Source organism: Spinacia oleracea, chromosome 1 (genome assembly GCF_020520425.1).
Source record: "Spinacia oleracea cultivar Varoflay chromosome 1, BTI_SOV_V1, whole genome shotgun sequence".
Taxonomy (NCBI): domain Eukaryota; kingdom Viridiplantae; phylum Streptophyta; class Magnoliopsida; order Caryophyllales; family Amaranthaceae; genus Spinacia; species Spinacia oleracea.
In genome coordinates this window covers 111,708,845-111,722,977 of record NC_079487.1, presented here as the reverse complement: position 1 = coordinate 111,722,977, position 14,133 = coordinate 111,708,845, and the positions used below count along the sequence as shown (strand labels likewise).

At 33.7% G+C, this 14,133-nt stretch overlaps 1 protein-coding gene across 1 annotated transcript; it reads left to right on the top strand.

The window, feature by feature from the left end:
- The first annotated feature begins 10,553 nt into the window (after positions 1 to 10,553).
- On the top strand, positions 10,554 to 11,498 carry LOC110805669 (18.1 kDa class I heat shock protein-like). Its single transcript, XM_022011298.2, has one exon. It carries the CDS (start codon positions 10,657 to 10,659, stop codon positions 11,224 to 11,226), a length of 570 nt encoding a protein of 189 aa, XP_021866990.1. The 5' UTR covers positions 10,554 to 10,656; the 3' UTR covers positions 11,227 to 11,498.
- Positions 11,499 to 14,133: the final 2,635 nt, after the last annotated feature.

The window sequence follows — 14,133 nt, the reverse complement described above, 5'->3', positions numbered from 1 at the left end:
ATCACGTGTGATTCACCATTTACATATATAAATTTTATTTTACACGAAATTTTAAAGTGATATTGCAATCATTTACATTAATTTATAAAAGATTTTTTTAACTCAAACATATTAATAAGAAGGAAACTTAATTATCTAGATCATATAACTTTGAACATAGTTGATTACGATATATTAGTTAAAATTTAAATCAACATGCTCTTAATGCGTCAATAATATGAGAGGATAAATTATTATCCCTGGTCCATATAAAAATATCACGATAATGAGAATATGGTAAAAGTTATTTTTGATATTTAAGATTAAGTATAGGCTTCATACTAAAGAAAGTATATGGCTAGGGGCTCATTTTGTTAGTTAACAAAGTGCCTATAAAATGTTTGAGACAACCTTGTTATATACATTAATAGTTAAATATTGCTATGCATATCCGTATTCATTATATGACACAAATTCTTAAAAATTTAATAGTATTATAATAATATAATTAATAGTCCAAGTTAAACTATTATAAGATTTTCTATGCCGGTTATCAAAATTGTATGCAAAGAAATTTTATTGGATAACAAATAATAAACGATTAAAGGAACATTCGAACATATCCGTACTCATCATATGACAATTTCTAAACGAAACTTAATAGTACTTACAATTAGTCATTATTTATGTTATAAGAGAGACAAATCAGAGAGCGACATTTGTCATCTCTACATCGACTTGCTTCTCTTTTAGTATAGTACAGAGTATATAGATTTAAATTAAGAAGTTTATTGACATGAGTAAATAAATAATTCGTAGTATAATCTATTATTACCATACGTATATAATTAGAAGATTTTAGGTACAATATATACAAAATATATTAATTATTTTCACGGTTGTTAGTAAATCACTTCAACTATTAGTACCTTAAATTATCAATTAGTAAAAATTATTTAAAAAAATGGTAGTATCTTTTAAGTATTTAGACAAATTCAACAAAATGCTATGGAGTACATGATTATTTTTATCATAAAAGTATTAATAATCACCAAAAAAAAAAAAAAAAGTAGAGGTATGCGTGAATATAATAGCTAGTGTAAAAATCAAATAGTTGCATCTAACAAATTTAGGAATTACGTAGTAAATTACTCCCTCTATTCCTTTTTTAATTTTCATGTTTCCATAAATATCGTTCCTATTTGATCTTCCTGTTTCGTTTTTTGGACATGATTTTTTACCCAAATACCATTCTTTATCTTTCTAATTACCAAAAAAAACCTAAGAATATTTACATATTCTACCATAAATTTTCCCACTATCCCTTATTTAATTCATTCACATTTTCGATTTTCCCATTCACCCACCCAACCCCACTTTTATAATTTTTTATTACTTAAATAAAATTATCTTCTCTCTCCTTCATTTCTTTACACGGTTGCTATACGCAACCTTTACTTACTTTAACGCACTCCCATAAAATACAAAAAATACCTATATAGTCTTTTGCTTTCTCCCCCAAACTAAAATTCTCTATGATAATACCCTCGCATTTTTGCTGCAATATAATTCCATCTTCAACTTCTGGCCTTCAATTTATATAAATAGCAATTACAGTGCTTGTAATTTGTCTTTTAGTTAACACATGATCAAGCAAGACAAATTAGATAACCAGTTCACTATTAAAATACTACGAGTAATTAATATTAGTAGTACTCGACTACTCGTTGCACGAATACCATTTTAATTTGTTAAATTTTTGTATAATGACGAGAGTTATATTGTTCATTGTACATGCATGAAATCTTGTGTACACTATTGCGCCAAATGTTTATGAAATAATTAATTATCTTTTGTTCAACTTGTACGAAATTTTAGTTTGGTTATGTTTAATATATATGAAATAGTTAATTATATTTTGTTCAATCTGTACAAAATGGTTAGTTCTACTATGTTCAATATGTACGAAATGGTTAGTTATATTATGTTCAATTTGTACAAAATAGAAGTATTTATTTTATACAAATTGCATGAAAAAGGCTAAAAAACAGGAAGAAAAAAAACGATAATTATCTCAATTCCAAGGTTTTCCAAGTCAAAAAGTCGTCCATTGCAATCAACATATCTATTCTAATTTGATTAGATATACATGACATTTAAAAAAATTAAATTTATTTGAACTAAAATAATATAAAAAGGGTTGCGCCAAGTAAAATCAGGTTACATTTAGTACTGCCATTTCTTTATTACTTTCCTTCATTTCTTTATTACTTCCTCTTACTCTTAATCATTATTCTTACACCAAATCATTACAAGATTCTAGTTTTCTGAATTTCCACCCTGATTCCACAATAAGAAGATAATAAAGAAACGGAGGGAGTAGTAGATAGATTATATTACACGCGTTTAATTTTCTCATGTTTTAAGAAGTTACATAATTTTTTAAAAGTAGCAAAATATACTATCAATGGCGGTGATAATTTTCGAATTTAGTTGCTAAATATACTACATATAAAATAGTACAATCATTACCGGTTATAATTATCTCATTTAGTTGCTAAATATAACGTATAAAATAGTACAATCAATGACTTTTTATAATTTTCACATTTAGCTGTTAAAATAATACAGAGTACTATTGTACTTTTTTTATACACTCTTATTCATACTTGATTGATTTTCTAATTTATTGAATAAGGGACAGTTCGTTGTTAGAGTACTTGAACAATTTATTGAATAAGGCTCCGTTTGGTAGGGCGTAAAACATTTTCATTGTAAAATAATTTTCCATGTAAAATATTTTTCAAGGGAAAACATAATTCCAAACTAGTTTTCTAGGTAAGGAGTAAAGAAGGAAAAGTGGTTTCCCTCCTTTCCAAATGGAAAGGGTTTTCCACATTTGAGGAAGTCATAATTGTTTTTCATCTCTTACCCAACCAAACAACGTAAAATAATTGAAAATAGAAAAATTGTTTTCTATGAAAACGTTTTACGCCCTACCAAACGGAGCCTTAATGTAAGAGAAAAGTTAGTTGTCGTGGTTTTTCTCCTCAATCTTCTTACTGATGGTACGGAACATCAAAGATTGTCAAATATGGTAAAGGGGTTTAATAGTTAGTTGGGAGGAATTGGAAGGAAAAGAAAAGAAAGAAAAGGAAAAATAATGTTCAAGACTATACAATCCATCTCCATATTTGATTCTTCGCCTTCCTCACCTCTCGCCTCTGATTCAGATTACAAGGTTTGTACAACTTCGTTTTAAATCCAATAATCCAATTCCATCTCTCTCCTTAGAAATTACGGAGTAATATAAGTATTTTTCTTGGGTTGTGGGGTAAATTTTATTTGTTTACTTAATGAGTACAATTTCAGCAAAAAGTTCGGCGTCAACCTCACTACGGAGTATTAAGCTTTGCTATCCACCTAATCGGAAATTTTTTATAGGAAATCGCAAGTACTATTTGTTTGTGTTAATCTGGCAAACTTTTTGTTGCATTATTGCTTTATGGAATTTGTAGAATCGTAGACTCCTATTCTTGAAAGAATACGGTGTTTTTGGAATTGGGTAATGGTTACTGTAGATTGATACCCATTTATAGGTGCAGATTTGGACAAGTGACTAAGACCATATTATTTAGAGCTGAACTGAAGTAAATATTTGATTTACGGTTAATAATTATATATTAGTAATTATTAATATAAGAGAAGGAGCAGAGAGGCAGAGAAGAAACAACTTCTTGAGCTAATAAGGTACTTTAAGTTGAATAGAACAAGATCTAAATAAACTATTATAGGAGTAGATATTCTTGTGCTAATAAGATATTAATATTTGTAATCAACTATCCTGATATTCTAATTATTAAAAGTTTTGAAATAATATACTCCCTCCGTTTATGAATGTTTTTTTTTTGGTAAAATCCGTTTATGAATGTTAGTCCCTCTGAAAATAAGACAATCCAACAAAAATACAAGTGTCACAGAGGAAAACAATTGGGGGGTTGAAGGGGATATAAGTTTATTTGAGAGTAAACAAGTGGGTCTTTGGTATCTTTGTAAGGGTATAAAGGAGATAAATGTTAAACAAATAAGAAAAGATTCCAAATTGGACTCAAAAAAAAAAAACAAATCAATTAAGAAAGAGACTAACATTCAAGAACAGAGTCAGTAATAAACTTTAAATAAGATATTATAAGGTCTTGTGATTTAAAAAAGATCCTACTCCGTATAAGTTAAATAAGGTCTTGTAAGATATTTTAAGTTGAATTAGCATGTTCATGAGTTATGCCAAACTAAAATTTGGAACTCATGCGGTACGTAATGGATGAAATATTTTCGAATATCAGATATGTGTTTGCAAATGCATGTCATTGCAAAAGACAAAATAGGAAAACGACAAAAAAGAAATTGAATTGTACTTTTATAAACAAAAATGGTAATTTTTTTTTTTTTTTTTTAACAGAATGATACTTTTTTTTATAACATGAATGATACTTTCATTTTTCCTTATTTTATCTTTTAGCTCTTTGTCTTTTACTCTTATATATCATATATTCGAAAATACTTCCTCGTACATAATGTAGCCTCGTTCCTTATTATTTTGCTTAGCGGTGAAAGTGGTTTTCCCATCTTGCAGTTCTCGAGATATGGTAACGATTATGGTAAAATATATAAAAGGAATATATACAAAGGCAAAGGGCTCAGGAACTTGGATACCTTGGAGCACATTGGCCTTCTGGGATTGCCAACTGACATTGAGTTAGCGACTTATGTGGTTGAGAATTCTACCATGCTCAAACAAGTAATTTTTACACGATTCAAATCGCCATTTTGCAAATCTTATGACAATTTTGCTGGGGATCGTGTTTCGGAGTTCGTAGCGACATTGCCCCGAAAGAGTCGCCTTCACATTGGCATACATCTAGACTACCGTTGTCCAATTTCGATAAATGTTGTGGGATTTTCTAATTAGTGCCTCTATGTTTTCTCAAAATCCAAGTTGTAACCCTTAAATTTATACATGGTGCCCTTAACATTATTGTATCTCCCTATTGTCAATTCTCATGTTAGTAATTTTTGTTAAGTTAATTTTTGTTAAGTTAATTTTTATTTGGCAAATTTGTCAAAAGGATCTTTTATAATTCAAATTTTGCGAGAAATGATCTTATATAATTTTTTTTTGTGAAATCACACCTTAATGTATATTTTTTGCGAGAAATGATCTAAGGGAAGTTTCCGGCATTGACCGAGCTTTTTCGGCCATTGACTGGGCTTTTCCGGCCATTGACTTACACGTCAGCAGCATGTGTGGCTTAAGTTGGCTAAAGACACTGATTTTCTCGAGCCTTGAATTTTCAAACTTGATTTTATTTCAATTTTTTTTATTCAACTTTAGGTTTTAAAACTTAGAATTTTGGAGGAAAATTGAGTGTGGTTAGCAATAAAGCCACACGTGCAAGTCAATGGCCGGAAATGCTCAGTCAATGCCGGAAACTTACTTTTGGTTGTCTTTCGCAAAAAAAATATTACATTAAGGTGTGATTTCAAAAAAAAAAATTATATAAGGTCATTTCTCGTGAAAAAATTTACATTAAGGTGTGGTTTCACAAAAAAATTATATAAGGTCCTTTCTCGCAAAATTTGGTTACAAAATGTCCTTTTTAGCAAATTTGCCTTTTTATTTATCCCTTTTTTTGTTGAGGAGAATGTGCATTGTCCTTGGTATAGAGTGTAGTGACTATGCATTGTGGTTGTGGGAGTGATTGAGAATAATTGACGAGGATGATAATTAGTTTTATATTTTGATTCAATCATTGTTGTGCATCTTCTTTTCACATTATTCATGCATTTTTTTGGTTAGTTTTTCGTAAGTGTTTTGATTTGTTTCCAAGGAACAATTCTTAAAGATGTAATCTATGTGGATTCCTTAAATTAGGATATTCAGGTGAATGAGTAGAGGTATTTCCATTGGATGTTTGTATGTGCGAGTTAGGGTGCTTAGGGATATTTTAATCTTTGTTGCTTGAGTTCTTACTTGATGAAGCACTCGATAATTCTACCGGTTGTCAAACTATGTGTTGAAACGAGTCTATCTTGTTCCCTCTTGGAAGTTTTTGCTTTCCTAATTTTCACCTAAAACTACCATTAGTGCACTTCCCATATCCTTCAAGCTAGCTATTTCTAAGAGTTGACAAAGAGTCCAATAAGTGGAGCCAATGAGCCCACAAGGCAAAAGCCGAAAAGTCAAGTCCAAGTCAATAAGTGGAGCCAATGAGCACACAAGGCTAGTAGCCTACTGTGTCAAAAAAAAAAAACTCAAAAGAAAAAAATAAAGAAATCGAAAAAGAGTCAATAAGTGGTTTACACCACATGTCCTTCAAGGTAGTGGGTTAGTTGAGATGTTTGAGTGGGGGCTCGAAAATATAAGTAAAGTTCCTTAGTAATGATAAATGTCATTGCGGCTTAAAAATATCAACTCTAGACCCATTTCTCAATTGATTGAAATTTGTGTTTTTCTCTTAGTAAAAATTTAGCTTGGGGGAGTCCTTGTGCATATTATAGGTTATTGAGTTCAATTTTGGGAACGTTTCCGTCCTTTAGGGAACAATTTGTGACTTTTGGATACCTTAGAGGCACTAATTGATGTTCGAAGCTTAATGGTGGAGCTTTTGCTACTTAGATTAGTCTATCCCCTAGATTCTTAACTCGCGGATACATTTTGAATGTGGTTATGCTTTAAAAGTTTGTTTGAATCATCCTTTGTTTTGAGAACCATATTTGATGAGAAGACCTTGGACTCATTTCTATTTGTAGTGTTTGTTTGGAGTTGTGGGTTGAACTCTTCGGAAACCCTCACAAGAGCATACTCGTCCACTAGAGCGATCTAGGGGTTTAAAGAGCTTGTTGCACACGCTAATTGCAACCGTGACTCCTACGACAGTGAGTTACGATTTATTGCTTTCGTTGGTGTTTTTCTTATAGTTTTGTATTGTTTACTCGAGGACGAGTAAAAGATTAGCTTGGGGGAGTTTGATAAGTGGTGGTTTTGTCAACTATAAAGTGTCTTTTTTCCATCCTCATTGTGCATTTCCTAGCTTATTTTGCTTAGTTTTAGATAATTGTTATAGTTGTAGGTCTTTTGTAAATTTTAGTTAATTTTGTCACTTTTCTAGGATTTGGTACTGCTCCCTTGTGTTTAATGTTATAGGTCTGGATCTTGCACGTATACATGCCATGCACAAAGAATGGAAGGGCGCAAATGAGCGAAATAAACCAATTTGGAAGAGTTTTGCAAGACTTGTGCACAACAGCCAAACTAAAAAGATCATAACTTTTTGTCTACTTAATATTTTCTTGTGATTCCAGTTGGAGATGAAAGCTTATTCCAAGGGCTTTCCAACGAGTGGTCACACGCCTTATTTGGACGAGTAACGAATAAGTTATGGCTATTTGAAGCAGGGTATGTACGATTCTCCGCGAGAAAGTTCATCCCGGCCGCGACCAAGACTCATCCCGGCCGCGACAAGGCATCACGCCCGCGCGTATTTCACCCCGGCCGGGATTTTGCTACTGGAACTTTTAGTAATTTTTGCCCAGCTATCTCGTCCCGCCCGCGACACCCCGTCCCGCCCGGGACGACCTGTTCTGCGAACACTTTCCTTTGACGGATATTACTATGTTGCTTGGTATATATACTGATTGTACGACATTTTCAAGGGGGGCAAGCCATGTATATATTAGCAGATTTTAGCTTAGGTTAGGGTTTTTAGAGAGAGAAACTCTCATTTTCTAGAGAGAGAAAGTGAGAAAAACTTGTTGAATGCTTGGATTTTGAAGAATCTAAGAAGGAAACTTGAAGATTTGGAGGCTCCTTGCAATATCAATGAGAATTTCTTACTCTATCTCTTGTTTTATTGTTTATTTTACTTATTTTTGTATTGTTTCACTTTTAATTACTTGTTTGTCTTAGTTTAGTGGTGGATTTCATGTTATTAGTTGTGATATATTTGTTCTTGCTATTTATAATGGTTTGTGAGTAGTTGTTTTACTTGGGAATTGGTTGAATCCATTGATGAGATTATGAACCTATAAATTGAACATGGAATTTTCACTTGGGATGAATTTGGTTGATTGATTTGGTATTTCATGAATGCTTGCTTGGTTGGCCATCATAAAAGCATTATTTAGGTACGTACCCTTAGTGAAAGATCGGAAGATGAAGTTAAGGGGTTGCCTCAAATCGATCATTAGACTTGGAGGACCATGAAAATAGGGATTACATAGTATATGGGACTTTCTTTGATTGTTTATGTTCATCATGTATATGGATATGCTTAGTTGAATGCCTTAACCATGAAATTAAATAGGTCTTTGGTTGGATATTAGGCCAATCTAACTAGCTTGAAAGAGTAGTTAGAGTACCCTTGGATGAACGATTCCCCTCAATTGATCCCCTTTGTTTCTTTCTCATTTTGATTGCTTGGTTTGTGAATTATTTGATTGGTGGAATACCCTTTCCCAAGGTCTTTTTTTAATTGTTGTTCATTTTAACCCAAAAATCATCACCCAAAAAGACTTGGCCTACCTTATCATAGTCAATATTTTAACAGTGCTCCCCTTAATTAGTCCATGTGGATCGACCCTTGTTTACCCTTTCTACCCATTAGAGAGACCAAGTTAAGTTTTTTATTTTTTAGTAGGCTTGACGACGGCCCTATCAATAAGGTTGTTGAATTAAATTGTCCAGGCAATACCTTTGTTTGTGTTGTGTCATAAAGTTCCTTATGTTAGTACATATTTTGTGTTAAGTAATTATCAAAAACCAACTTGAACAAAATTGAAAACAAAAATAATTGAAAAATGAATTGAAGAGCACCAACGGGGTGATATGAAGTGAAATTCGTTATTGAACAATAACGGAAAGCCGACAGCATCAATAGCAAATAAACTTGTTCTGAAACCGATTGTTTGTTGGTTCAGTGGTGACTGGGGCTGAATTTGGTAGGTATAATTCGTATTCGATCCCCCACAACAACAATTGGTAAGTGGAACATATCCACCCATAACTCGTCCCAAATTCGGATTAGCCCTAAGGGTGAACCAGGTGTAACACCAAAAAAAATAAACATATTTGGGGAAATTATAATGTTAGTACTTTATTATACAAATTTTATTCAGTGCGTCTCCTGTGAGACCAGTCACACCATCAACTTGATGGTGTAACGAGCGCGAAACCAATAGCGTATCTCCTCTAAAATTGTAAAAAAAGAAGTAACATGTCTAAACTATAAAAGTAACATACCTAAATTAAAAATGCACCTCCCCTAAAACTATTACGTAAAAAAAAAAGTAACATGTCTAAACTATAGAAGTAACATACATAAACTAAAAAAGTACCTCATCTAAAATTATTAAAAAAAGTAACATGTCTAAACTATAGAAGTAACATACCTAAATTTAAAAAAAAAACCTCCTCTAAAATTATTAAAAAAAAAAGTAACATGTATAAACTATAGAAGTAACATACCTAAACTAAGAAGGTATCTCCCATAAAATTACTCCGTACGGAGTATAAAAAAAGTAACATGTATAAACTATAGAATTAACATACCTAAACTAAAAAAAGTACGTCCTTTAAAATTATAAAAATAAAGTAACATGTCTAAACTATAGAAGTAACATACCTAAACTATAGAAGTAACCTACCTAAACTAAGAAAGTATAACCAAAAATAAGTTTCGATAAGTTTTAACAAGTTCATACAAAGTATAAGATAAGTTCAAAAAACATGAGTGAAAATCGAATGAATAGAACAATATCCTTTATCTCTCAATAATATTCTACAACATCGCACCATCAAGTTTATAATCAAGCGACTTTAAAAGTATTACTCCGTACAAAACTTGGAGTGACGTACTCGTCTTTCGGGCCTACATTAAACGTTACTCCCTCCGTCCCGGAATACTTGACCTGTTTTCCTTATCGGGCCGTCCCTTAATACTTGACCTGTTTTCCTTATCGGGCCGTCCCTTAATACTTGACCTGTTTCTAAAAATGGATATATTCCAACAATATTATATTATTTCTCACTCCACCCATATTAACCCACCTAACCCCTACTCCATACAAAAAATAATTAAAAATTCAACCCCTACTCTCCTCCAACTCCACCTATTAACCCACCTCCCACTAACTACATTAAAATAATACCCCACTATCAACTACTACCTATTAAACTAAATAGTCAATTCAAGTCCCTTAAACTCTGTGGCGGTCAAACCGGGTCGAGTATTCCGGGATGGAGGGAGTACTCGATACTCAGTATGTGTCTCCCTGAACCCTAAGATATGTACAATTTCTTACGGTACATCAAAAAAATTACCATTGTACTATACCCCATACTAATTTTTATTTTTTTTTATTTTTTTTATTTTTTTTATTTTAAGGAAATACCCCGTACTGATTTGTGCTTAGCTTGATCCCCAAGCCGAAACGGCAAAACATTCCGGATATTTTTCTTACCTCACCCCTAAAACCCTACATTTCTTACCCTATAAAAACCAACCTCCCCTGTCTTTCATTTCACCACAACACACTGCAAAAATCAGCACAGTACTACTCGTTTGCGTTTTCTTCCTTTTTGCCCTTCTTTTCATCACCTTTAACCTTCAAACCAGAAATATGGCGTCGCCATCTCTTTCCTTCCGTCCCAACCCTTACTCCTCTGAGTTCATTCCCATTCCCATTTCCTCTGAGTACGTGGTTTCCAACCCTCTCTTACCCAAGAAGAAGGCGTCTGACGCATCGTCATCTACTGCTTTGGTGGCGCCTTCTCTCTCTGAGATGATGAGTACACTCAATCACTCACTCTCGGACTTAGGGTTTCCCATCCTATCAACCGGAAGCTTCCACGTGGCGGTGGACTGGAAGGAAACTTCTGTTACACACGTCATCAAGGCGGCGGTTCCTGGGTTTACGAAGGAGCAAGTGAAGATCGAAATGGAAGACGATGGTCGCGTGCTGATAATCTCCGGAGAGAAGAAGGCCGAGAAGAAGGACCAACAGGAGGGTGAGAAGGTGATGCTTGCTGAAATGGGTTCTGGAAAATTCTGTCGTAAGTTCAACCTTCCCGAGAATGCTAAGGTGGATGAGATCGACGCTACTATTAAGGATGGTGTTCTCACTGTCACTATTCCCAAGGTTGAAGTTCCTAAGAAGAATCTCAAGTCCATTAAGATTTCTGCTGCTTGATATGGGTTCGTCCATTGTTTTCATTTTCTGGGTATTGATGGTTTCTTTACAGGGCTCTGGGTTTTATGATGGTTATAGTTTTTGGGTTTTAAGATGGTTTATGGTGATCCTTTCCAAGGTTTTGGTAGTAGTATAAGGAAGAAGGCTAGATGCCATTGTCAAAACAAGAAGGCTAGATGCCAAATGGTAGCAAGTGTTTGATGTAATTACGGTGTTACTCCGTATCATCATTTTGTGAATATAATGAAAGTTGGGTTAAATTTGCAGTGCCACACATTGTTTCTATTTTCTTTTTTTGTTTCTGTTCAAAATCTTCTTAAAAGATTATGGTGAGTTTTTTTGGCATTCGCTTGTTTCAATCGACTTTCTCCCTGTTTATGGATAATACTCTGTTTTAAGGATAATACTCGTTTTTTTTGAGGGGTTAAGGATAATACTCTGTTTTAAGTAATTTTGTGGATTTCAAAGCTTGCGTTCGTACACTCTGTTTTACGGTTAATACTCTGTTGTTACAATACTCCTTTGCTGATAAGTGTGAAGGAAATATGTTGTGATTTTTTGGAGATTTCCATATTTTGATCTATTTCCTCCCTATTTTCGAGTAAATACTCTGTTTTATGAGTAGTCATAATTTTTTTTTCGGAATTCCGGGTTTCAAAGCTTGTGTTAAACTTCAATTTAAACCTTGTAGACCCTTGTAATTTGTTGAAGAGTATCAGTATGTTAGCCCTTATCCGAGCAATAAGTATTTCATATTCACATGGCGTACATTGTACATTTGATTCAAATGACGTACTACGGAGTAATTCAGACCATTTATGTACCCTTCCCTCAAAATGGCGTGTAAGTGTAACGGTTGAATGCAAGCCTGCAAGGAGCCGAGGTCCAAGGAGAGTAAAAGCTGTAAAACTGTAAAATATTATAAAAAAAAACTGTGGAATAGATACCCGAAATAGGAGCGGTCCATTAGAATATTCGGACTGGTTGTAATTTTTTTTTTAATTTTTTTTTTTTAATGATATCAACAAAATTTGACGTATATCGCATTAGCATTAGAAGGGTAAAAAACTAAAAACTTTAAGATGTTGTACAACAAATTTCACCCTGTACGATGAGGAATTTTTTAAGATGCCGCATGCCACGGTGCCATTGCCACGTACATAAGATGTACATAGAGCTGTTAAAACGGTTACTCGAGTCGGGTTCGGGTCTGGTCATCTCGGGTCACGGGCAGTGGCGGTGCCAGAAAATTCGTACTACGGGTTCGAAATTCAAACTCAAGCCATGTTTTTAATACAAAATATTGAACAGTACTTTTGATACCATACATAAGATACATTAAAATTTTAGCAACACGATTTATAGTCTAAAAATTAATTAGGACGCAAAAAAATGGGAAGAAAAGATGCTAAAGTTAGCAAATTTTCATATTTTAAAAGTAACTTTATATAGGAATTATTTTTAAAAATATATTGTTTTAGAAAAACAAATAAAATAAAAGGAGGAAAGGGATTTGATCCCTGACCTTTGGTGTGACTAGTAAAGCGAAAACCACTGCCGCAACTCTTTTGTTTATGTCATATGCCGCGTTTACTAATACTTGTCCTTTATTTGTTTTGTAAAACCTGCCAGATTTTTAGTTTAGCTAGTAAGGGTTCAGTTGAACCCACTGAACCCTTACTAGCACCGCCCCTGGTCACGGGTCATGATCTGGTCGGGTCATGTCGGGTCACTTTATCACCGGGTGCAGGTCAGGTTCAGGTCGGGTTCGGTCAGGTTGAAAATTTGTCGGGTCATGTCGGGTTACTTTTCCATTTCGGTATAAGTCGGGTTCGAGTCGGGTCTTTTTCTAGTCGGGTAAAATTACGGGTTCGGGTCTTAACGAGTCGGGTCAAGTTAGGATCGAAAAATTACCGGTCTGTTAATATTCAGGTCGGATTTACTATCGGACACGGGTTAAGACCGGGTACGATAGTTATCAGGAGTAATTAACTTTTATAAATTTGGTTAAATTTGGTTTAAAGCTTTTCACTTGTTCTAGATTAGGTAATTATTAAAAAAAAATATTAACTTGATTTAAGTTATTATTTAGTTAGGTCAATGGCAAATCGGGTTGTCAACAGGTCGCGTAAATTCAGGTAACAGCTTGTCAGGAATTGAGTCAATAATAGGTTTTATCGGGTTATAATTGGTTTCCGGTTGACATCGGGTCGGGTGTTGAATCGGGTTCAGGTCATTTTTCGGTCGGGTAAGCTGAATTAGTTTTTTTATCGGTTATATTCGGTCGGGTGTCAGGTTCGGGTCCGGGTCATGCATTAACGGGTCGAAATCGTCGTCGATTTTAACGGGTTGGATACGGTCGAGTTACGGGTTTTCTATTTTAACAAATTTCGGGTCTCGGGTCGGGTCCGGGTCCTTGAAAAAACAGGTCGGTTTAGGTCGGTTTTTCGGGTCGGGTCAATTTTTGACAGCTCTAGATGTACGGTAAAGACGTAAACTCCTCAGTTGAGATTTCATAGCCGATTTGGGTTTGATTATTTTTGCAAGCATTTGGAGTATTATTCCTGAGATCTTTCAAGTGAACAATTGAGGTTGTGTGACATCTAGTTTTAAGACCAAAAAAAAAGTTATTTTCTCTTCACTTTGGATAAATAGGGGTCAGTACTTTCAAATAAGATAATAGTACCCCATAAAATAAATTCAGAAAGAGAATATAATAGCCAATAACTTATAAGATAAGATAATATAAAGTGAAATTTTGTCGAAGAGAACGATAAATTTACAAGAGCCAAATTCGATTGATTCCTAAAGAGTCTTGACAATACTCCGTAATTCAATTACTTCGTATTAAATAGTAGTGGTATGCTGACATACATGTAAAAAAATCTTAAGACAATACCCGCCAAT

What these genes read in the sequence shown, in the direction of transcription:
- LOC110805669 (XM_022011298.2), top strand. Translation starts at nt 10,657, where the DNA reads ATGGCGTCGCCATCTCTTTCCTTCCGTCCCAACCCTTACTCCTCTGAG.